General features: G+C 40.9%; 1 protein-coding gene across 1 annotated transcript; it reads right to left on the bottom strand.

Annotated features, from left to right (window-relative positions):
* Positions 1-3,080: 3,080 nt before the first annotated feature.
* Positions 3,081-23,034, bottom strand: NUP43 (nucleoporin 43). Its single transcript, XM_089668613.1, has 8 exons — positions 22,776-23,034; positions 17,988-18,110; positions 14,451-14,528; positions 10,506-10,677; positions 9,273-9,408; positions 5,640-5,791; positions 5,370-5,489; positions 3,081-3,402 (listed from the first exon to the last, which is right to left on the bottom strand). Exons 1-8 carry the CDS (start codon positions 22,893-22,895, stop codon positions 3,176-3,178), a joined length of 1,128 nt encoding a protein of 375 aa, XP_089524739.1. The 5' UTR covers positions 22,896-23,034; the 3' UTR covers positions 3,081-3,175.
* Positions 23,035-23,441: the final 407 nt, after the last annotated feature.

The raw sequence follows: 23,441 nt of genomic DNA, 5'->3' as shown, positions 1-23,441 counted from the left end.
AGCTGCATACAAGCCTTACATCACCAAGTGCAATGCAAAGAGTCTGATGCAGTGGTGTAAAGCACGCCGCCACTGGACTCTAGAGCAGTGGAGACAAGTTCTCTGGAGTGACGAATCTGTCTGGCAATCCGATGGACATGTCTGAGTTTGGCAGCTGCCAGGAGAACGGTTCTTTGTAAGTGTAAAGTCTGATTAAGGGGGGATTATGGTGCAAGGTTGTTTTTCAGGGGTTGGGCTTGGCCCCTTAGTTCCAGTGGTAGGGAACTCTTAAGGCATACCAAGATATTTTGGACAATTTCATGCTCCCAAAAGTTTAGGGATGGCCCCTTCCTGTTCCAACATGACTGATCACCAGTGCACAAAGCAAGGTCTATAAAGACATGGATGAGTGAGTTTGGGGCGAAGAAACTTGACTGGCCTGTCCTAACCTCAACCCCTTTGGGATTTATTAGAGTGGAGACTACGAGCCAGTCCTTCTCGTCCGACATCAGTGCCTGACCTCACAAATGCGCTTCTGGAAGAATGGTCAAACCTTCCCATAGACACACTCCTAAACCTTGTGGATAGCCTTCCCAGAAGAGTTGAAGCTGTTATAGCTGCAAAAGGTGGATCAACTCAAAATTGAACCCTACTAAGACTGGAATACCATTGAAGTTCATGTGTGTGTAAAGGCAGGCGTCCCAATACTTTTGTCAATATAGTGTAGTTAGAGACATCTGCCTTGCTCAGATAAGCCGCTTCTAGAGCTAGAATCAGATGTAAAAAGCAGTGTTACAATAGGCTCCTGCTTCAGTGCAAAGGAAGCATAGTCACTCTTGGTGTTTTGCAAACCTTTGACAGTGTCTGCCTGAACATTTGCTGCAGCTCCCTTGTGCCTGGTTTCCGCCACTGCTATCAGTGAGGGTATTCCTCTGAGGGTAGCTGAGTAGGGTGCAGAAATAAGGTCAAAGCTTGCCTGGAGAAGAATACACAGGAACCCAGATGTAGACCGTCCTTTAGCCACGTTCTCATGTCTAAAGTGCGGGAGGAAGTGCCTGAGTACCTTATAAGGGCTCTGGGTGAAGCTGGTGGTACTAGTGTGACCTATGGTGTGATGCAACTTCTAATCATCCACCTCAGAATAAGCTCTGAATGGTGGAATTTTACCTCCAAGCTGGAAAGCTTAAACATTCATTAAGCGAATAAACTCATTTAAGATTCCCGATTTCCTAACAGTTTTTTGCACAAGGCGAATCCTATTCGGGAGATACTTAGGCTGATCTTCACATTTACAGTCCCTTTAAAGAGTTTGTTAGGCCAAGCTGGACCAAACTAATTACTACTCTGCTTGCTGGGCACACAGCATTAAGTGTATGTAGCCTCAGCTACATACAGTATATAGGACTGTAAAGTGGCATTGAGACGCGAACGTCCCATCTTACTCGCATTTTAAAATAGCGTTGAGCTGAGCAACATTCATCCAGTCTTGGGAAGCTTGGTATTCTATGAATGAATGGCTGAGGTATAGAAGAAGAGGGTGACGTTACGATTCCCATCTTAGCTAGAGGAAACCTTGTATGCTTTCATAGAATACAAAGCTTCGCATGAATGGCTGATCGCTGCTCAGCCTGACTTGATTTTGTTCTGGGAGTAGATGGGAAAGTACCCATCCCACTGCTGAAACACAGATCTGTATATGGTATGTAGCTGAAACTACACAAAGTTAATGCAGCATGCTCAGCAAGTGCACCTTTTAGTGCAGTAAATAGTTAATTTGGGCCAGCTTGGCCCAAACTATTTAAAACGGGACATTAAACATGGAGAACAACTTTAAATAAGTGTACCACAAGTAATAAAAGTATTCATTCTCATACTTGCAGTAAGGCCGTTGTATTGGTGTAATTACAGGGTAAACCCGTCTTGCCTTTCCATGTCCCTATATGGGTGCAGGCTTCGCCCACCATAGCAAACATACCCCCAAATGGGTTTTCAGGGTCTGGAAACCACAGGAATGGACCACAGCCCTGGACTTGTATAACACCCTATGGCTAACTACACACACTGCACTAAGTGCCAAGTGTCCACGCAGGATCCAGTGCCCAACACAAAATTACAAAGTGTGGGGTCCAAGTATCATTCCCAACTTACTAACAAAGTGACAACAATCAGGATGCACTGCTTCTAATGTTATAGTAGAATGCAGCAAAGAGTTGACTGAAGAATCAGAAATACAGGAGTTGGGTGAGGTATCCAAAAAAATGAAAGCTGGTATAGCACAGCAATACCTCTTCATAGGAAGAAGAGGTCCATTACCCAAGGACACTAGAAAAAAAACGTATGTCTCACGAAATGGAGAAGGGTTATAGGGGTACGCCCATGCAGAGTGTCCAACAAAGCTTTGCCAGCTTTCAATAATCTCAGGTAGCAGCCTACATAACCCAGGGTCTATGAATATCCAGCCTGTGCCCTGTACTTTATGATTAGGATAACTTTTTTGGTTTTGAAAAGAACAAGGAATAGTTAAAACCCCTGCCAAATTTTATTTTGTTCTCTGTGTTCTGTTGAGATTACCCTTAAGACAGAGAGCTGCCACCTGAACTGGTTTCCCCACTGGAAGACGTACCCTCACCTACTCTCCTATTGAAAAGTGGAAAACTTTATTGGGGGGGGGGGCATGGAAGGTGAAATTTAAGCAGCTCCAGCTTAAAAAAAAAAAGTTTAAAATAATTAGTCCATTCAAAATTGATTGAGAAAATAAAGTATACAAAGTAGGACTTTCTGTATTTCAACAGGCAAATGTAGGGCTCATTATTGACTTGAGGGGACACCATCATTTTGGAGTTGTTGCAGCTAGATTTGAAAAGTGTCTGTTCAACAAAAAAAAGTCTAACAGTAGCAAATACACACTTGAGTTTGATATTCTTTTACAGCTGTCTTTCCATTTCGTAAAGTTCCATTTTCCGTAGCAACCATGAAATCACAAACATTGTTTTACTACATTTGTTTGAAGGAACATCACTTGCATCTGCAAATCCTTAACTCAAGGATAAATGGAAAACTTATTTTGAGCATGGTATCACTGAAAAGAAATGAACTGCAGATTAGACCACTATTATAAAAATGTTTAATCTTCCAGCAAAATACAAATCAAAGGAAAAATGTCTTGCAATACCCCAATCTATTCTTCGTCAAAAAACTATGTAAACAGGTTTTTGGAAACGTAGATGGACTCTGAATCAGTGCCACATACAAGGTATTCACCTAAAACATCCAGGCTATTTACAGATAGTGTGTAGGAGGGCATTAGATTGGTAATTTCTAGACGTCCTTTTGTGGGATCACTGCTGAGCCAAGGTGTCATTAATGACTGGTTAACAGACTGTCCTAAAGTACTACGGGACAAATGTGAAGTTCCTCTTCCTCCTGTAAAAACAGATTTAAAAATAAATAAATAAAAAAATGCATGAGTATGGTTGAGTAGACAACATGCAAAGATCAATTTAAAAAATGTTTTCACATTAATGCATACAACTTTCAGCCAGGATTCACACATTTTATCCATTTATTCCGGTCAACACAAGGTATGAATTCTGAAAGTCATTTAAATCCTTTGAAAACCACTAGGTGTGCAATTTATGTTGATTCAGTTTAACCTCGTGACGCAAAGAGTACACATATATACGGAGTACGGGGTCCCCACTGGACCTAAACTAAAGATCGGCAGCCAGAACTCCCGGTTCCGGGTCACCTGATCACTGTGATCAGTCTCCGATTGGCCATCACAGTGGTCAGTCACTGTGAAGACCACCCCTGTGTTTCTCTCTCTGTGGATGGAGAGAAAAGATATCTCTCTCCTTGCAGAGAGAAAAATAAACAATGTGTAAAAAAAAAAAAAAAAAAAAAAAAATACTAAAATATAAACAAAAAAATAAAGAGAAAACACCTAGATCAAGGTTTGATCTAGGTCAGTGCCAGGGTCATGGTCAGTATATATTGGGCAGGATGTAAATTGGTATCAGTGTGTTTTAGGAAGGGAAAAAAAAAAAAAAGCAAAATGTGCACTATTGATTATGGGCTGTACAACGGGTACATATACATATCTCGCTGTGAGCGGGAGTATTTATATTGGGTTGTTCTTTGGTGGTAGGTTATGGTAACAATAAATATACAGCTAAATTTAAAAAAAAACACTTTTTTTTTTTTTTTTTTAAACTATTTTGGGTCAGAGATGTCCATTACCATTTACCACCAAACGAAAAAAAAAAATGTCAAAGTTGCAAAATTGTGCTTAGGCATTAACATTTGTTTTACCCTTAGGCTGAAAGGGGTTAAGATTTCTGTTGGTAGTAAATAATGATATGCGTGTGTGCAATAAACACAATAATAAATGTTTTACTTAAAACCTATGTGTAAGCAAAATTGAAAAAAATATTTAATACAGCACTCTGATACATGCACTTTTCTCCATTTATGTCTCATAAAAAATGTAGCAAGTGCTGAAAAACCTAACACTGCCAGAAATGCAGGTAGCTTCTAACTTCCTGTAGTGGGTTGACAGCACTGCCATGCTAAAATTGTAAAAGGGGAAGAAAAAGCAGGCAGCTGGTATTGGAGGGGACATACACTCACCTGCCACTCTATTAGGTACACTTGTTTAATTGCTTGGTAATACAAATTGCTAATCAGCCAATCACATGGCAGCAACTCAATGGATTTAGGCAATTAGATGTGGTGAAGACAACTTGCTGAAGTTCAAACCAAGCATCAGAATGGGAAAGAAAGAAAATTTAAGTGACTTTAAACATGGAATGGTGGTTGGTGCCAGATGGGCTGGTCTGAGTACATAAACTGCTGATCTACTGGAATTTTCATGCACCATCATCTCTAGGCTTTACAGAGAATGGTCCAAAAAAGAGAAAATATCTAGTGAGCAGCAGTTGTGAGGACAAAAATGCCTTGTTGATGTCAGAGGAGAATGGGCAGACTAGTTCTAGATGATAGAAAGGCAAAAGTAACTCAAATAACCACTCGTTACAACCAAGGTATGCAGAATAACATCTCAGAGCAAACAACATGTTGAACCTTGAAGCAGATAGGCTACAGCAGGAGAATACTTTTGTTGAATGGTGGAAAGTTAGTACACAATTGTATAATTACTGATTGATTTAATGTGCCCTTTACAAAAAAGAACATAAAACCAAAAATGAAACTGACTCCATAACAAAATACTATGTACTCTCTCACTTTAAAATTAACAACATTACATATATTAAAATATATGCTGTAGCTTTACACACACATATACAGTATTATATACACACACTCTAATAGATTGTCATGAGCCAGTTTGCTGGTTTTATCTCATACAAAAGAGAATTTATATTGCTTACCAAGAAGAAAGGAAGGTCGATCAGCAGCATCAGTTGATGCATCCCAATGCCATAGAGAGCCATCTTCAGAACATGTGAATATATGATCTGGTTTTGAAGGGTGAAAATGGACCTCCCACACTATAAGAAAACACATTGACAGAAATATTACACAATCTAGCCAATGGATGGAAAGTGGTAGGTTACATAACTGACACCCATTTTAGCACTTCATTTTCTGTATTTAAAATGAGTACAGAAGCTAAAGGTGCAAGCCTACTACCAACTTACTTTCTGCGTTGTGAGCACTAAGCAAAGATACTGGAATTTTGCTCTGTCTAACATCCCAAATACATAGCATGCCATCTTGACCACCTGTTGCTACAACATGCTGTTGACTTGGATGCCTGTCCAAGCAGTGTAAAGGGACCCTCTCATTTGCTCTGATAAAAATGGAAAACAGAAAAGATTATTTGTTACATAATTTTTAAGACACACTAATTAAAAAGGTGGACTCAAAGCACAAAAAACCTTCTTCTAAATATATTCCTCAAAAGCCACAAATATAACTACACTTTGTGTGCACTAAATGCCTTACAAACCCAGACGTTACCGAATACGCACCTCAGTGCAGTATTTTGTCAATGCCAATTGACTGAACTCCCATTCATGAGCAGGAGCGACGTTATCTTGGGCCAACCAATTAAAACAGTTGAGGATTGTTTTGGGTGCAAAGCTCCAGGGAAGCATAGGGCTAGAGAACAAGAGAGCATAGTTCCACTTCAAAATCCTTTTGCCTGGAATTCAGCTTACAATATACACTCACTGGCCTCTTTATTAGGTACACCTGTTCAATTGCTTGGCAACACAAATTGCTAATCAGCCAATCGCCTGGCAGCAACTCATTACATTTAGGCATCTAGACATTGTGAAGACGACTTGCTGAAACCGAGCATCAGAATGGGGAAGAAGAGGATTTAAGTAACTTTGAATATGGCATGGTTGTTGGAAAATGCCTTGTTGATATCAAAGCTCAGAGGAAAATGAGCAGACTGGATCAAGATGATAGAAAGGCAACAATCCCGCAAACAACCACTCGTTACAACCAAGGTATGCAAAATACCATCTCTGAACACACAACACTTTGAACCTTGAAGAAGATCAAGACCACACTGGGTGCCACTCCTGTCGGCTAAGAACAGGAAATGGAGGCTACAATTCCCACAGTCTCACCAAAATAGGACAACAGAAGATTGGAAAAATGTTGCCTGGTCTGGCGAATCTCTATTTCAGCTGCAACATTCAGATGGTAGGGTCAGAATTTGGCATAAACAACATAAAAGCATGAATCCATCCTGCATTATATCAACGGTTCAGGCTGGTGTTGGGGGTGTAATGGTGTAGGGGTGTTTTCTTGGAAACTCATACAAATGAGCGCAGAGAGGCCACTCCAGGTGGAAACATGTGAACAGTTAATCATGAGCTCACCACTGCTGCCTTGTTAATCATTTGCATGATGAAGAGAACTGGTAAAAGTAGGCGCTGTGGAAAATGCGCTCAAACAAGCACCTTAGTGAAGGTGCGTCTTTATTGGGTGAGACAAAGTAGCAAATATAATAAAATTGACCAGCCTGAAGTGGACGAAGTGACTCCAATAGACGGCCCGTCCGCTTTGAGGGGAGCCGAGATCAGAGAATGCTCCTGTCGACTTCAAAATCACGTAGTGTCTGCGTACCGGCGTCTTCTTGGCACACTTTGGGCCCCAATTGAGCATCATTTAAGTGCCACTGCCTACTTGAGCATTGTTACTGACCATGTCCATCCCTTTGAGACTACAGTGTACCATCTTCTGATGCCCACTTCGAGGAAAGATAATGCACCATGTCACAAAGCTCAAATCCTCTCAAGCTGGTTTCTTGAACATAACAAATGAGTTCAGTGTATTCCAATGGTCTACACAGTCACCAGATCTCAATCTAAAAGAGCACCTTTGGGATGTAGTGAAACAGAAGATTCGCATCATGGATGTGCAGCCAACAAATCTGCAGCAACTGCATAATGATATCATGTCAATATGGACCGAAATCTCTGAAGAATGTTTTGCAACACTATTATTATTATTATTGAATCTGCCACAAAGAATTAAGCCAGTTCTGAAGGCAAAAGGGGGTCCAACCCGGTACTAGCAAGGTGTACCTCATAAAGTAGCTGGTGAGTATATATTTCCAATGCTGCATTACCAAAGCACTTCTACAAAAAGATATTGCTGCTTTTTGGATACTACTGCACAATTTACAGGGAGGAGCAGGAAGGAGGGCTTATACAAAACCAGTCACCCTTCAGAGTAAGAGCAGCAGTAACGTTTTTTTTTTCTTCTACTTTGGCAGTGTGATATCAGCCAGAGATAGATTAATGTAATTTCCTTATTTTCATTTCACTCCTGACGATTTAAAGCCTAAGCCTACCTAAAACAAACAAAAAAAAAAATAGCACAAAGGACGTTACTTCCTTTCAGCAAGATGTGTCCCTTATGCTGCTGTGTCCTCCTTTCACCAAAATCTTCCTCCTCCAATGCCCTCCCACCCCTGCAATCTTCCATTGTGGCATGGCTTGAGAGAACTAAGGGGGTGTGACAGACACTCAAAGGTGCCAAACTATACCTGCCCTTTCTGCCCAGCTGCTCTGTTCACAGACTCCGCACTACAGTTTTTATAAATGAAACACGATCTCTGAATGGAGGGAAAGAACCTATCAATCGTTTGCCTGTCCTCCATTCCAAGAAGAGTATTACTTGTCAGATCATCATGAAAAAAAAGGAAAAAAAAAAAAAAACTAGAATAAATACAGCCAACACATTTAACAATTGGTAAGCTGCAATATACATTTAATTTTTGTTCAATTAAACTTTAAATAATGGCTCTGCAGTCTGAATGTGGCAGGGTTCACTGGCAGGTTGAAGGCTTCAATATTTGTCAATGGAGACTCCATCCCGCATGTGATCTGCTGATCAGAAACTACTCAGATCGGTTTCTGCCCTTAAGTGAAACCCCAGCTGTCACTGAAAGCAGAGAATGAAAACTCACTACATCAAGCGTCTGCTGCTGGTATTAATAGTGAAGAACATTCAGCAATATTTCTCCTCCAGGGGCCACGCCAGTACTGTATAGGGTTAGCTGCTCACACAGCCCTACACTGACATGAGGATGCTGAGGGACAGTCCACCACTGGAACAAGATGGATCACTGTCTGCCAAGGAAGCAGATTAGTAAAGTAAAATAGTTTTATGCTCTCCTAGACCTAAATGAGCAGCTAAAGCTAACCCTTGCATTGCAGGAACAGAACACTGCAAAGAAGAATTTTGATTTTTTAGTTTAAAATGGCAGAAATGTCAGATTTTTTTCTGGTGACCTGGGTTACTTCAAGGGATTTTCTTAATTTGCAGAGATTTCCTCTCACTTCTTGTTTTGTCTACGGGACAGGAAGTGAATTGTAAATTTCCCCAATGGAAGACAGATGGCAACCCCCCCCCTTCTCCCCCCAAAAAAACAAAAAAATGAAATGAAAAAATAAAAATAAATAAAGCAATACACAACATTTTGCCCAAACCGTTATCACCTTTTGCATCACTTGCCCATCAATTTTAGATTATAAACGGTCACAAGCAGGGTCCTCCCTAACCTCTTGTCTTGAATTGCTTTGTAACTGTGTGGTCTCCCTTTATTTGGGGAAGCCTTGAGCAAACTGTTGGCGCTACATAAATCCTATAGAATAATAATTAATGGAGTTATAGCTCCATTAAGTAGAATCACCAAGAACACAAAATGTAGTGTAGTTTACATACTTCACTCACCGCCAAACTTAATACTTAAAAATTGGTGGTGCACTTTATTATTACCCCCTTCAACTCTTAAAATAAATACTCACACAGAGAATATTTGTGTAGGATCATTGCCTTGTTGTCTAAGATCCCACATCTTCAGCTGCCCAATGGAATTGACAGTCAAAATCTCAGTGGTACGGAGAAAAGTAACTGCATGCATGGCACTGCTGTCTGCATCATCTAAAGTAATGAAGTGAATATAAAAGATGCTTAAATCAATTTCTGGTAGCAACATTTATCACACATTTGGGTGAATATTGTTAGCCGAGTGCAACATATTCTCTTATCCTAGTTATCTATATCAGCGTGAAGAGAGACAAATAAAAAAAAGTAAAGTAATGGAACTGCACAATGAAGAAAAGGGGTGTATAGAAAACTTCAATAAAGTTCATCACAGTTATCTTTATAAAAGGACCACTATATAAATGAGGAAAATATAAAAATATCTGGGAAATAAATGAAACACATTTTGCGCTACATTATCTGTACATCGATTTTAATAAATTTGAGCTTCATATAGGAGATTGCCTGAATAACACTTAACTTTGTTCCTTGGAAAGCAAACTCTCATCAGGGCTATAAAAAAAAAAAAAAAAGGACTGAGCTGCCTTTTACTAAACTGTATATCAGATTTGTGGTGAAAGAAAAGAAAAAGTTGAGATCCCCTTAAAAAGGATGAGCAATGTTTAATACTAAAATGCATGGTTGCAACAAACAATTGAATTTTAAAATAAATCAATGGAACAAACTATGCTGATAGGCATAAGTCCCAATGCTCCACTGTCTCCAAACTGCCCAGTGTGTACACAAGGTTTGTGCAGCATTTACATCAGCTCCAATTCTTAAAGATCAGGAAAAGTTAAGCCTATAGAGAGAGGAATGAAAAGGTGGGGTATGTGCCAGGATGGCTCATATGTCATTTTGGCACAGACCAAGCTTTCCTACATCCATCCCTACATAGCCCCTCCCTCTCTCCCCATACTAAAGCAATATCATCTCTGCCCAGCCCTGCACAGCTTTGACAGCATGAAAGAATTTTTTTTTACATTTATCAGAAATAGAGTATTTGATTGAGATTTTCTACAGAAATGTCATGATTGTTGCACCCCTACATTTATTTGCACTTATCTTCCAAGTTAACCTGCCTCAAACTTAGCCAATTAAAGCTAAGCATATGGTAAAAAAGGCATAAAGAAGAAAATGACCTTTAATGAAACAGTATGCCCAAGCTGAAGCTAATTACATAATCAAAGTTCGGTCATATCATACAAACATACCTATTGTTCTGACTAGGTCTTTGCTGTCAGCTCTGAAAACATTTATTCGGCCATCCTCTCCAACAGAGACAATTTCTGGACTGTTGCAAACAATACCAGTGCAGGGTGCTCCTATACCATTTGAGCCAACATGGCGATGAGCGTGCTCCCACTTCTGCTTTTCCGATAATGTCTTGAGAGAAAAAAAAGCCACAAAATTTTGAATATACAAATGAAATGTTTCATTACTAATAAAATTTAGTCTACCATACCAAAAACATCAAATATATTTCAATAGAAGCTGTCTAATTCTGACAGTTTCTGACATTTGAACTGTCTTAAAGAACTCAAGACCAGCGTAAATTTGAATGAGCATAACTCATGACTACAGGTGGAAAGGGACATGTACTCTAGGACCACCTGTACATTCAAGTAATGGGAACTGAAGTGGCTGATAAAGAAATCCCTAAATGGATCGTTAGGAGACTGATAGTATAAAAGAACTAAAGGCAAAAGTTTTTTTCCCCAATTTTGGAAAGAGTAAGGGAGGGTATAACCCCGTCAGCAAAAAAACAAAAACAAAAAGGATTTGTGTCTCATTGGGGAGATTTCATCTACAACTAAAAAAATTATTTATACTTTAACAGAGACAAATGTAATAATACATCGAGATCACTTGCCGAGGCACAAGCTTTAAAGTGGTTATAAACTTCAGACATGAAATACACACAAAGCATATCCCTCTATAGTGTGTATTTGTCTCAATCCAGATCACCAAGTGTCATTTCTGTCCGCTGCCATGTTCCTTTGCTATCTGTATGAGTCACTTCTGACAAGTTTTCCTGACATCAAGAGAAAAAAGGTGACGGGACACAGTTATTGACAGCCTCAGCTCTGTTCCTGTGAGCTGTGTGGAGGGGGGGGGTCTCTTCCTTCCAATCAGCTCTCAGAGCTCTCCTCACTGAGCTCTGCAGAGTGCAATTTCAGCTCTTCGCCTCCTTTTTTTTCCCCCCCGACAGCTCAGACAAGCTTTATAAAATTCTGGACTTTGAATGTCTGTAGAGAAAAGAACACTGCAAATGAACAGGTACAACTTACGTAGGAGGATTTGTTTCATCAGTCATTTCACTGGGTATATGTAAGGGTTTACAACCACTTTAAGTCCCACACTTTATCTGAGGAGTGGCTCAATAAGAAGCACATTAAGGTCATGGAGTGGCCTAGCCAGTCTCCAGACCTTAATCCTATAGAAAATTTATGGAGGGAGCTGAAACTTCGAGTTGCCAAGCAACAGCCAAGAAACCTTAAGGATTTAGAGAAGATCTGTAAAGAAGAGTAGACCTAAATCCCTCCTGAGATGTGTGCAAGCCTGGTAACCAACTACAAGAAACGTCTTACCTCTGTGCTTGACAACAAGGGTTTCTTCAAAAGTACTAAGTCATGTTTTGCTTGGGGATTAAATACTTATTTTACTCACTGAACTGCGATTCAATTTATAACATTTGTTTTTTTTTCTTGATTTTTGGTCGATAGTCTGTCTCTACCAATTAAGATACACCTTTGATAAAAATTATAGACCCTTCATTTCTCTGTAAGTGGGCAAACCTACAAAATCTGCAGGGATCAAATATGGCGCTTGGACACCCGTCAGCTATCTCCCACCCCATGTCCTCGGCGGGCATCTGTGCCCCGCCCCAGAGTGAAACCCAGCATTCCATGCACCGGTAGAAAACAGAGCTGCACAACTCCAGGAAAGCAAGCCCCCTAGAGAACACTGCAGGACCCCCCTCCCTGGGCCCAGAAAGTGGAGGACGCGGCCTCCCGCACCGTCCATACCACAGAGCCCATCAATGCCACTTTCAACTGAGGCGGTGCTCCCTACCAGAGGACCGGAGTCACCGGGGCCCCCAAGTCCCGCCACCTGTGCGATAGTGGACAACCCCAGTACAGTGCCGACCCCCCCAACCAACCACAACAACCAGGCGGACATCTGGACGAGCCACTGCTGGACAGGAGAGAGCTGTCCCACTGCCCCCTCTGGTGACGCTCCCCCCCCCCCCCATGACAATTCCCCCTCCTGTCCCACTGTCTCCCACAAGTCTTGCTGCCCCCATCCTGTCACCTGACCTAGATTCAAAAGCAAATTTGTCAAGACACACACTCAAAAAAATTAAAGGGACACTTTGAAAACACATCAGATCTCAATGGAGAAAAATATCATGCTGGATATCTATACTGATATGGACTGGGTAATGCATTAGGTACGTAAGGATGCCCCATTGTTTGATGGAAATGAAAGTGATAAACCTACAGAGGACTTAATTCAAAGACACCCCAAAAATCAAAGTGAAAAAAATGATGCAGCAAACGAGTCCATTCTGCTGAAATGTCATTACAGCAACTCAAAACGGTACTCAGTAGTTTGTATGGCCCCCATGTGGTTGTATGCATGCCTGACAACATCGGGCCATGCTCCTAATGAGACGGATGGTGTCCTGGAGTATTTCCTCCCAAAGATGGACCAGTGCATCATTGAGCTCCTTTACAGTCAGAAGTGCAACCTGGCTGCGCCGGATGGACCAGCCCATATTATCCCAGAGGTGTTCTATTGGATTTAGGTCAGGTGAGCGTGGGGGCCATTCAATGCTATCAATTCCTTCATCCTTCAGAAACTGCCTGTATACTCTCGCCACGAGGCCGGGCATTGTTGTGCACCAGCGTACGGTCTGAGAATGGGTCCAAGGTTTTCATCCTGATACCTAATGGCAGTCAGGGTGCCATTCTCTAGCCTGTAGAAGTCTGTGTGTTCCTCTATGGATAGGCCTCCCCAGACCATCACTGACCCACCACCAAAACGGTCAAGCTGAACAATGTTACAGGCAGCATAACGTTTGCCATGGCTTCTCCAGACCCTTCCATGTCTGTCACATGTACTCAAGGTGAACCTATTGCACTGCTCCCCTCTTGTGACGCCTGTCCCCTCCCATGACAATTCCCCCTCCTGTCCCGCTGGCTCCCATCGGTCTTGCTGACCCCCCTCCTGTGACACTGCCCCCTCACCTGGCTCTTAACTTTTTTTTAGCTGGCTCCTAGATTCAAAGCAAATTTGTCAAGCCCTGTCTCCAATGCTCTGGAGTGTGGTGGCAACATGCTTTACACCACTGCATCTGATGCTTTGAATTGCACTTGGTGATGTAAGGCTTGGATGCAGCTGCTCAGCCATGAAAACCCATTCGTGAAGCTCTCTACGCACTGTTGTGTTAATCTGAAGGCCACATGAAGTTTGGAGGTCTTTAGCTATTGACTCTGCAAACAGTTGGCGACTTCTGCGCTTGAGCATGCGCTGACCCTGCTCTGTCATTATATGTGGCCTACCACATATGGCCAACAGAGTTGCTGTTTTTTCCAGTTGCCTCCACTTTGTTATAATAGCACTAACAGTTGACCATGAAATATTTAGTAGTAAGGAAATTTCAAGGATGGACTTTCTGCACAGGTGGCAACCTATCACGGTACCCATTCTTCCACAAATGTTTGTAGAAGCAGTCTGCATGCCTCGGTGCTTGATTGTATACACCTGTTGCCATGGAGGTGATAGGAACACCAGAATCTAATGATTTGGAGGGGTGTCCAAATACTTTTGGAAATATAGTGTATATCTTGCCCTGAACAGTTCTTGAGAAAAGTATTACATTCTTCCTTCAAAACACAAGCCATTATATTATATTTTTAAAAAAGGTGACACAGGCCCGCTAATATGACCTTTGCACTAGCAGGTTTTTTTTTCATTCCAAAGTTTCAATTAGTTTAATTAGATTTTTATTAGCTCTGTAAGATACAAAAAGGTTACAACAGTTGTAAATTAAAATGAGCATTTCAAAGAATACAGTATAAAAGAGTAAAATGGAAGAGAAGAAAAAAAAAAAGGAAACAAAAACAGCAAAACTACTTTTAGGAGGAGGTTACCTCATTTGTCTGATGGTGACGAAAGATTGATACTTTTCCAGTTGATGATGCCGTCACAATTCTTTCTTGATCTAAAAACTTTAAGACAAATGAGGTCAGGTTTAATCTCGCAGCAACTATGAGAAACACTGTATAGGCATTGTCTGTGATTAGAAGTGAGCTTGGGCATCCTCTGAATTCATCACTAATCAGAAACGGGGGTTGTAGGCCAGGAATGACCTGCTCAGTTTATGAGAGTAGTTACATGCAAATATAGCCTCCGATTACCCTGGATGAAGCTAATGTGGGTTCAGGGTTGGTGTTTCTGTGGAATTTCAGCCGTGCCACAGAGTGTTACTATGACCAGAGGCAGTGTTAAGCTGCCTTTGAACACGGAAAACTATCTGCAGCTAAACTGCCATGTAAATGCATCCATACTGATTGTTTGCCCAGCCATCATCTTATATCTAATGAACTACTGGGATCTTGAAAGTGCCTGCAACCATCAGATGGTGATCAGACATGCAAGCACAGTCTAAACAACCAAAGTTCTTCAGAAACATTTATGCCAACAATGAACAAGTATGCAAGCTAATGCCTATGGAAAAAGGAAATGCATAAAGACATTTTCTGCACTACCTTTTCTTAGAAAATCCCAATACATTCTTTCCTTTGAGAGAGGTTTACCAGCAGATGTAGGAAGAGATCAGACAATCTCTGCTAACATATTGAGATACAAAGATTATTTTTTTGTTTGCCAGAATATCTATATTCCAATACTTCTGAGATCTGCTACACTGACTCTGAGGGCCCTTTCACACTGCTGCATACTGAGACACAATTTCCATGTAGTTTGACCATGCAGGAGGGAGCTGCATCTAAAATATCGGCTATTACTGTGATAGGTGTCATTCATACAACAAGTAAATGTTATTCTCAATATCAACAAGGAAAACGCATCCTTAAGCAGATGCCTAGGCACGACTTCAGTATCATTCACTAGATTGTAAAAATGACCTATATTACATTTAATAATCTGGTTTTGTTCTATTTACGAATATATTACTGTTTCGTTGACATAGTTCATACTGAAGTGTACATCTGAGGGAGACTATGTTTACCTGCATGGGGATGGAGAGGTATACCGTGCATTTCTGTGTAGGTAGTCCCACTGATGCCAACTGGCACGCTACAGCTACACAGACGAGGCTCCCAATCTGACATCTGTGTGGGTTCATGACCCAGTGTGCATTTGGGGCTGTGCACTGGCCCCCGCATGGATATCAGATTGGGAGCAGTGTCTGTGCTGATGTGGCGTCCCAATTGAAATCAATGTAACTGCCTACACGGGGATGCAAGGAACCCCTTGAGCATCCCCGTGCAAGTAAACCTGAACCCTCCACAAACGCATGTCCCGTGTGAACGAGACATAATATGACAGAAACTTTTGCTATGATTTATCATCTGATACAGAACTGTGTGGTCATGGTTTCAAATGTTTTCCTGTGATGAGGTATGTTTTTATCTGTGCCACAAGCTGGTATGTTTTATGTTAGATATAAAAACTTTTCTGGCAACTCTGATACAAATATAACTACTGTAGGAATTAATCAGTTCAGTTGCTTTCATAAATTTTGTTATGAATATAGCTTTTGCAGTGGCTGCTTTTCCTCTATATGCAAAAATATTAATATGTGCCAAATGCCAAATAGTCTTGCTTTACATTTATGTACAATTTATTTTTGATCAAATTTTATCTTCAGAACTATTTTTATCTTTACACTTATTTACATCTAATTTTATGAGATATTTAAAATTTATGTGATAATCTTGGTGTCATCTGAGATGAATGAAAAAATTAATTCCTTCACCTATGCTATACAAAGCAAAGGAACACATCTCCCGCTGCAGCTCTTGTAGTTTTGCCAGCTGTAAAAATTGGATGCAGCCGTTGTTCAACCAAAATGTTTTCCAAAAGGCTCCTTTAACAAAAATCAATTGTTCACACAGAACCTGGCAGACAGGGCAACTCACTAGACAAACTTCGCACAGCATATGGCCAGCTTTCAATTTGTATAACACCACAATAGCAAATGATGAGAAATGCCTATAGCAGAGCCTTGGATAGCAGTAAAAAAGACTATCCAGTCCCAATCTATCCAAAACAAAGTTTTTGGTTTGGCAACCTTTAAACCCAAATCAATATAGTTTCTCTATAAAGTAAAACTATCAATAAAATCAAACTATCTACTTTTAAAAAATACACAAAGGGAACCTATCAGGGCAGGACAGCTCTTATATGTTAGAATATACAGTCTTTCAAAGCTGCAAGCCCCATTTCTTGAATGGATGATTATTTTACAGCAAGTGTGCACCTCTACAATGCATTGATTGGGCAATGACAGGCTGAAGCACTGTGCAGCCATCCTGACGTGCGCAATAGGGAGCTCAGGGACAACAAAAAGTTAAAGCACACGGGCTATAGAATCTGCACATCTACAGATACAAAAAGTCAAGAGTTCATTTCAGTGCTGCTTATCAGTGAATTGATAAGGCTTTACAAAAGCAGTTTTTCAATATTTGACAATTTAAAGAAGAACTTCGGGATGATAATTAATTCTGTACAATAGCCCTGTATAGACTGTTAAGCAAAACTGCTGACATGATTTTGATCAACACTGCACATTTTGTTTAATACTTACTGTTTAAAAAGCGGTGATGTCATCATTTTACACAGAAGCTTCCTCAATCCCCAGGAGGAGATATTTTAGAAGTGGTGACATCACTTCGTGTTAGTGTTTATTGCAGCTTACGCAGACTAAACATCCCATCATGCCCTGGGATTTAGAGTCTGAGTGGGCGGGACTGTGGGTGTGTGAAGTAGATTAAGAAGTGTGCTATTCGTAGGCTTGTGACTCCACCCACCTACATCGCTGTGCCCTGCTCTGCAGTCTCTTACTATTTTAGGTTAGCACATTGTACATTGTCTCCTCACAGAGTATTATTGGATTTGGGTGTGATGAAGGGCACTTTCTGTGAGCTGAACACATCTTAGTGTTTGTAAATGTGTGAGGTCACAGGAGGCGGGACAGACCAGCTAACTACACAGCCCAGTGGGTGGATCAGAATGGGAGTCTGAGACTCCTGGGTCCACCCACTGCACCGTGCAGCAACATGATTACATCTCCACCGACTTCACAAAGAACTACAGTGGGGATTGTACAAGACCAGTGGCTGAGGAGATAGAGGGCATATCAGCCACGGGTCTTGTAAACAGGATATGAGAGGGGCAGAGGGTTCTTCACTGAACAAAGAAGGCTGGGTATCTGACAGGCAAGAGAACTATGCACTGTAAGACCAACAAATTATTTAAAGGTACAGAAGCATTTGTACATATATGTAAAATAATACAGTTTCTGCCCGGTGCTCAGCAATAAAGTCAAGTTAGTTTTTTTTGCATTTGGTTTTTGTCACCTCCTGTAAACCTGAGCAGCACTAAATTGTACTTTATATTTCCCCAATACAGATGATCTGAACACAGTGTAGAAGTGATGATACCTGCAGGTCTGTTACATCGCCTTTGTGTCTGATCTCACACAGCAATTTTATATCTGCTACGTAATCTTCATCCATATTAATTGCTCCAAATTCTCCAGTGGACCATATGGACACTTTGTTTTCCTAAAACACATAATTGAGAAACGTTATGACCATAGAATCATATTAGAACAGGGGGATCAATAGTAGATTCAGAATTTCTTTATGGAAAATATATTCCCTATTAACATGCATATGGCATAAATATTACTCTTCTTTAACTATAATCAACTGCATTTCTGGACTTGTCACTCTACAGCAGCCTTTCCCAATGAAAGTTCTATGGAACCCTAGGGTTTCTCCATAAGCTGCTAGGGGTTCTTTGAGCAATGAGCAAATTCCATCTCTCAGATAAGTAATCACGACCAACAAGGACCTTTTTAGCTAAATGTAAGGCCTCATGCACACAGGTATGCTTCCAGAAGTTGGCAGACAAAATACCTCCAATCTTGCAAATTTGCCATGCTTGTATTTGTGTGTCTTTATCTGCATTTACAGGCACATGGCATTTTTAAGTGTATGAGCCATTCTATTGGCTAGAATATTTGTTTATTCTAGTCACTAGAATTTAAGTATGTGTACATGTAGATGCATTTATGAATGTATGTGTGTAAATTATGCTTCTCTAAATGCAACTTTTGGGAATTTTTTTCTATGCCCCTGAATGCTGTGCATAAATACACACAAACACCTGCACATGCATGGCCACATTAAATAATTTGCAGTTCTGTTTATGGGCAAAAAAAAAAAAGCCAGACACCCCTGGCAGTGGCATTTTTTTCGGCTCATGTGCATGAGCCCTAAAGAGGGAAATCTTCACAATGACAGCCACTTCAAGGAGCATTCTTCTAACTGACCATTACACTAATGTACTGTAAACTGATATAGCAAGGCTTCAGTCACACAGCCGGGAAAAAAAAAAAAAAAAAGACCCCAATGCAGCTGCATTGTTTTCAATGGAGTCATTCACACAGGTGCATAAACATGAGCGGCTTTCAGATCCGTAACATAGAATCCAAAAATCTGCATCTAAGAAAATGTGCTTATGCGTATAAATGCATGTATATGTGTTTGTAGGAGCATAAATTAAATCTAAACAAAGGATTAAAATATCATTAACATAAAAACAAATTATGCACATATATGCGTCTTTATGTGCAAGTATTTTACTGATCATTACGGAAGAACTTTTCTCTTAGAAAACATGTAATAACATCAGTAACATTTATATAGCCGTGTGAATGAGACCTAATTATTAGTAGGGGGTCCCTGAGCCTTAAAAGTTAGTTCCAGGGTTCCTTCGTGTAAAAAGGTTGAGGAAGAAAACTGTTCTACAGTGCACACCAACTAGTAGGTTGATGGCACTATACAGGAAATCTCAATCACCCAAGCAGGACAACAATGTCCAGAAGTAGATCTTCTAAATGTTAAAAGTGACAATAAAACGGTAAAATCATTTTTAATTAAAAATAAAAATTTTATGCTCACCTGCTCTGTGCAATGGTTTTGCATAGAGCAGCCCCGAACCTCCTCTTCTGGGGTCTCCTACTGGTGATCTTGGCTCCTACTTTTCTTCATATGCCCCCATAACAAGCTGTTTGCTATGGAGTCACGCAGTGCATACACTCTCCCAAGCTGTGTGTCTATGGAGCCGCGCTCCATAAACATACCCAGGGGTTTAGCTCCACCCCCTCCTCATTGCAATTGATTGACAGCAGCAGGAGCCAATGACCATGTCTTATGTGCGGCAGTACAGTGGCTTTCACTTTCACCTGGCAGTACTAGGGTCAAATCCCAACGACAGCACCACCTGCCTGGAGTTTGCGTGTTCTCCCTGTGCCTGCATGAGATTCCTCTGGGTACTCCGGTTTCCACCCACACTTAAAAGACTGGTGGGTAGGTTAATTGAATCCTGTCTAAATTGGCCCTAGTATGTGTATGTATGAATGTAAGTTAGGGACTTTAGATTGTACGCCCCTTGAGGGTTAGGGACTGATGTGAATGTACAATACATACATAAAGCGCTGCGCAAATTGACAGTGCTATATAAGCACCTGTAATAAATAAGTAAATAAAGAGGAAGAGAGTTGATGAGATGCAGCCATACACAGTGCTGGATATCTTCTCCCCCCTCAGACAGCAATAAAACGTTTTTTTTTTTTACTTTAATGCAGTGAATGCATCAAGGTAAAAAATGTTTTGGCTTTAGAAAGACATTAAAGTATAACTAAAGGCAAAACACTTTTTTGCTTTGGATGGAGTGAAGAAGAGGGATTAGTACCCCTGCCAGTTTTTATTGCTGTCTATGTCCCAGTTTGGAAGATTCACCCTCTCTGTTTGTCCTGTTTACCTTTACCATCAAACATGAAAGCAAAAGAAAATCCCAAATTTTTGGTTGTCCCCAGAACAAGAGTAGAGGGGAAATCTCCCAACGGGGTCACTAGATCTGGTTACAACCAGGGATATCCTCAAGTTAGAGGGATTTCCTCTCATCTTATGTTTAGGCTATGGGACAGGAAGTGAAGAGAAATCTCAATGGAACAAGGATGGCAAAAAAAAACTGACAGTGGTTATAACCCTCCCTTACTCTATCCAAAATGAAAAAAAAAAACAAATAGTTTTCTATGTGCCATGTTTACGCCAGAAGGTTATGCTTCTCTGTGTCAACCGGTAAACACGTCAAAACACGGCTATTACCCACAACAATAGGTCAGAGGAAACAAGTCTTAAAAAAAAAAAAAAAAACCATACACAGAAAAAATGTCCATAACATGCACATGGAAATGTGCAAAAAGGCAATGCACTGGAGGCTCTTATTTATGTGCAATGTAGTGTGAATGGGCCCTAAGCCAGCATCATACAGAATGGGAGTATGGCCTGAGTGGATCTTCCATAAGCAGTAGTATGTTATATTAACAATAGGAGGAAAGTGAATCTACAGTGCCTTGAAAAAGTATTCATACTCCTTAAAATTTTCCTCATTTTGTCATGTTACAACCAAAAACATAAATGTATTTTATTGGGATTTGATGTGATAGACCAACACAGAGTGGCACATAATTGTGAAGTGGAAGGAAAATGATAAATTACATAATTACAAATAACTATCTGAAAAGTGTGGCATGCATTTGTATTCAGTCTCCTTAAGGGTACCGTGGTTGCCACGTTTTCCCACGGTTGATGGTCAAAACATTCCTATACTGAACGCGATTCTTTCGAGTTCAGGAGAGGGAGGTTTAACCTCACAAAAACATGCCAAAAGCTCCTAAACTTGAGTTTAGGAGCTGCTCATGTACATGAAGCCTTACTCTGATACCCCTAACTAAAATCTAGTGGAACCAATTGCCTTCAGAAGTCACCTAAATTAGTAAATAGAGTCCACCTGTGTGCAATTTAATATCAATATAAATACGGCTGTTCTGTGAAGCCCTCAGAGGTTTGTTAGAGAACATTAGTGAACAAACAGCATGAAGAAGGCCAAGGAATACACTAGATAGGTCAGGGATAACGTTGTGAAAAAGTTTAAAGCAGGGTTAGGTTAGAAAAAAATTATCCCAAGCTTTGAACATCTCATGCAGCACTGTTCAATCCATCATCCCAAAATGGAAAGAGTATGGCACAACTGCAAACCTACCAAGACATGGCTGTCTACCTAAACTGACAAGCTGGGTAAGGAGAACATTAATCAGAGAAGCAACCAAGAGGCCCATGTTACTCTGGAGGAGCTGCAGAGATCCAAAGCTCAGGATAGAGAATCTGTCCATACGATGACTACTAGTCGTGCTCTCCACAAATCTGGCATTTATGGAAGAGTGGCAAGGAGAAAGCCATAAGAAGTCCCATTGCAGTTTGAGAGAAGCCATGTGGCTTCTATTCTGGTCAGATGAGGCCAAAATTGAACTTTTTGGTCTAAAAGCAAAATGCTAAACTGCACTTCACCCTGAACACACTATCCCCACTGTGAAACATGGTAATGGCAGCATCATGTTATGGGGATGCTTTTCTTCAGCAGGGACAGGGAAGCTGGTCAGAGTTGATCGGAAAATGGATGGAGCCAAATACAGTGCAGTCTTAGAAAAAAACCTGTTGAAGTCTGCAAAAGACTTGAGACTGGGGCGGAGGTTCACCTTCCAGCAGGACAACAAATCTAAACATACAGCCAGAGCTACAATGGAATGCTTTAGATCAAAGCATATTCATGTGTTAGAATGGCCCAGTCAAAGTCCAGACCTAAATCCAATTGTGAATCTGTGGTAAGACTTGACAATTGCTGTTCACAGATGCTCTCCAACCAATCTGACAGAGCTTGAGCTATTTTGCAAAGAAGAATGGGCAAAAATGTCACTCTAGATGTGCAAAGCCGGTAGAGACATCCCCAAAAAAGACTTGCAGCTGTAATTGCAGTGAAAGGTGGTTCTACGAAGTATTGACTCGGGGGCTGAATACAAATGTATGGCACACTTTTCAGATATTTATTCCATTTCACAATTATGTGCCACTTTGTGTCAGCCTATCACATACAATCCCAATAAAATACATTGACGTTTTTGGTTGTAACATGACAAAATGTGGAACATTTCAAGGGGTATGAATACTTTTTCAAGGCACTGTATAGGGCGATGCTTTTTGCTGGCTGGTCCCCAATGTCTGTCAGGGTAAAACTGGAGAATCCATTGCTGTCTATATCAGGCGCCCAGTTTTCTGTGCAGCTCTCCCCAGTCACTGTGTCCAGTCTCCGGCCATACTCACCTCATTGTCCCAGGAACCAGCAGCGAACAGGTCCGGCTGCTGCAGAGAGGAGGCCGGCTCCGGGCGCCAGCGGGTCTTACTGATCTTCTGAGACACGAACTTGGCTTTGATATTCTCCATGATGACAGGAATCCCAGATCTCCTCAGCGCCAGCACATGGGGCGCCAAATCTTCCCACAACTATGACAGGCGGGCTTCTCTCTGTAATGTCTTCATTGGTGAAGCCATTCCCCACCTAGCGTCTGTCATACACTTGGGGGCAAGATGGCTGGGAATTGGCAGCAACTTGTGTCTCCATTCCATAGTGTAAAACGACCTGAACGGCGGCCATTTTTCTATGGCTAAAGCCTATCCTTATAATAGTATAAGGCTTCTAGAAGATGGCTCCTGTACTAGGGACAGGAAGAGAAAGTTCGCATAGCCTAGCGAGTAGAGAGGCCTTTCAAATAGGTCGCGGTATAATTACATATTGATGAATTCCCCATTCAGGAAAGAGCATGTTTTAGTAACGGGGTTAAGACAGGGAGTGAAGTGGACTGTATATATACATTTGTCATCAATTGTGTGAATGTCTTACAATCTTCTGGGAGAAAGGGAAGGGGTGGGCACCTTTAGTAAACTATGTGGTCAAGGAACACCCTCCCCAATAATATACACCATAAAGAA

Source organism: Staurois parvus, unplaced genomic scaffold (genome assembly GCF_062004578.1).
Source record: "Staurois parvus isolate SC_StPar_1 unplaced genomic scaffold, SC_StPar_1.0 ptg000059l, whole genome shotgun sequence".
In the NCBI taxonomy this organism is placed as follows: Eukaryota; Metazoa; Chordata; class Amphibia; order Anura; family Ranidae; genus Staurois; species Staurois parvus.
The sequence above is the reverse complement of the archived record's forward strand: the minus strand, read 5'-3'. Positions and strand labels throughout refer to the sequence as shown.

Bases quoted from the DNA above. Each gene is read 5' to 3' on its own strand.
- NUP43 (XM_089668613.1), bottom strand. From the start codon at position 22,895: ATGGAGAATATCAAAGCCAAGTTCGTGTCTCAGAAGATCAGTAAGACC. The intron at 9,409-10,505 runs GTATGTTTGTAT...TCATTACTTTAG, and splicing joins AGACCTAGTCAGAACAATAG to ATGATGCAGACAGCAGTGCC. The intron at 3,403-5,369 runs GTAAGCAATATA...CTGTTTTTACAG, and splicing joins TCGACCTTCCTTTCTTCTTG to GAGGAAGAGGAACTTCACAT.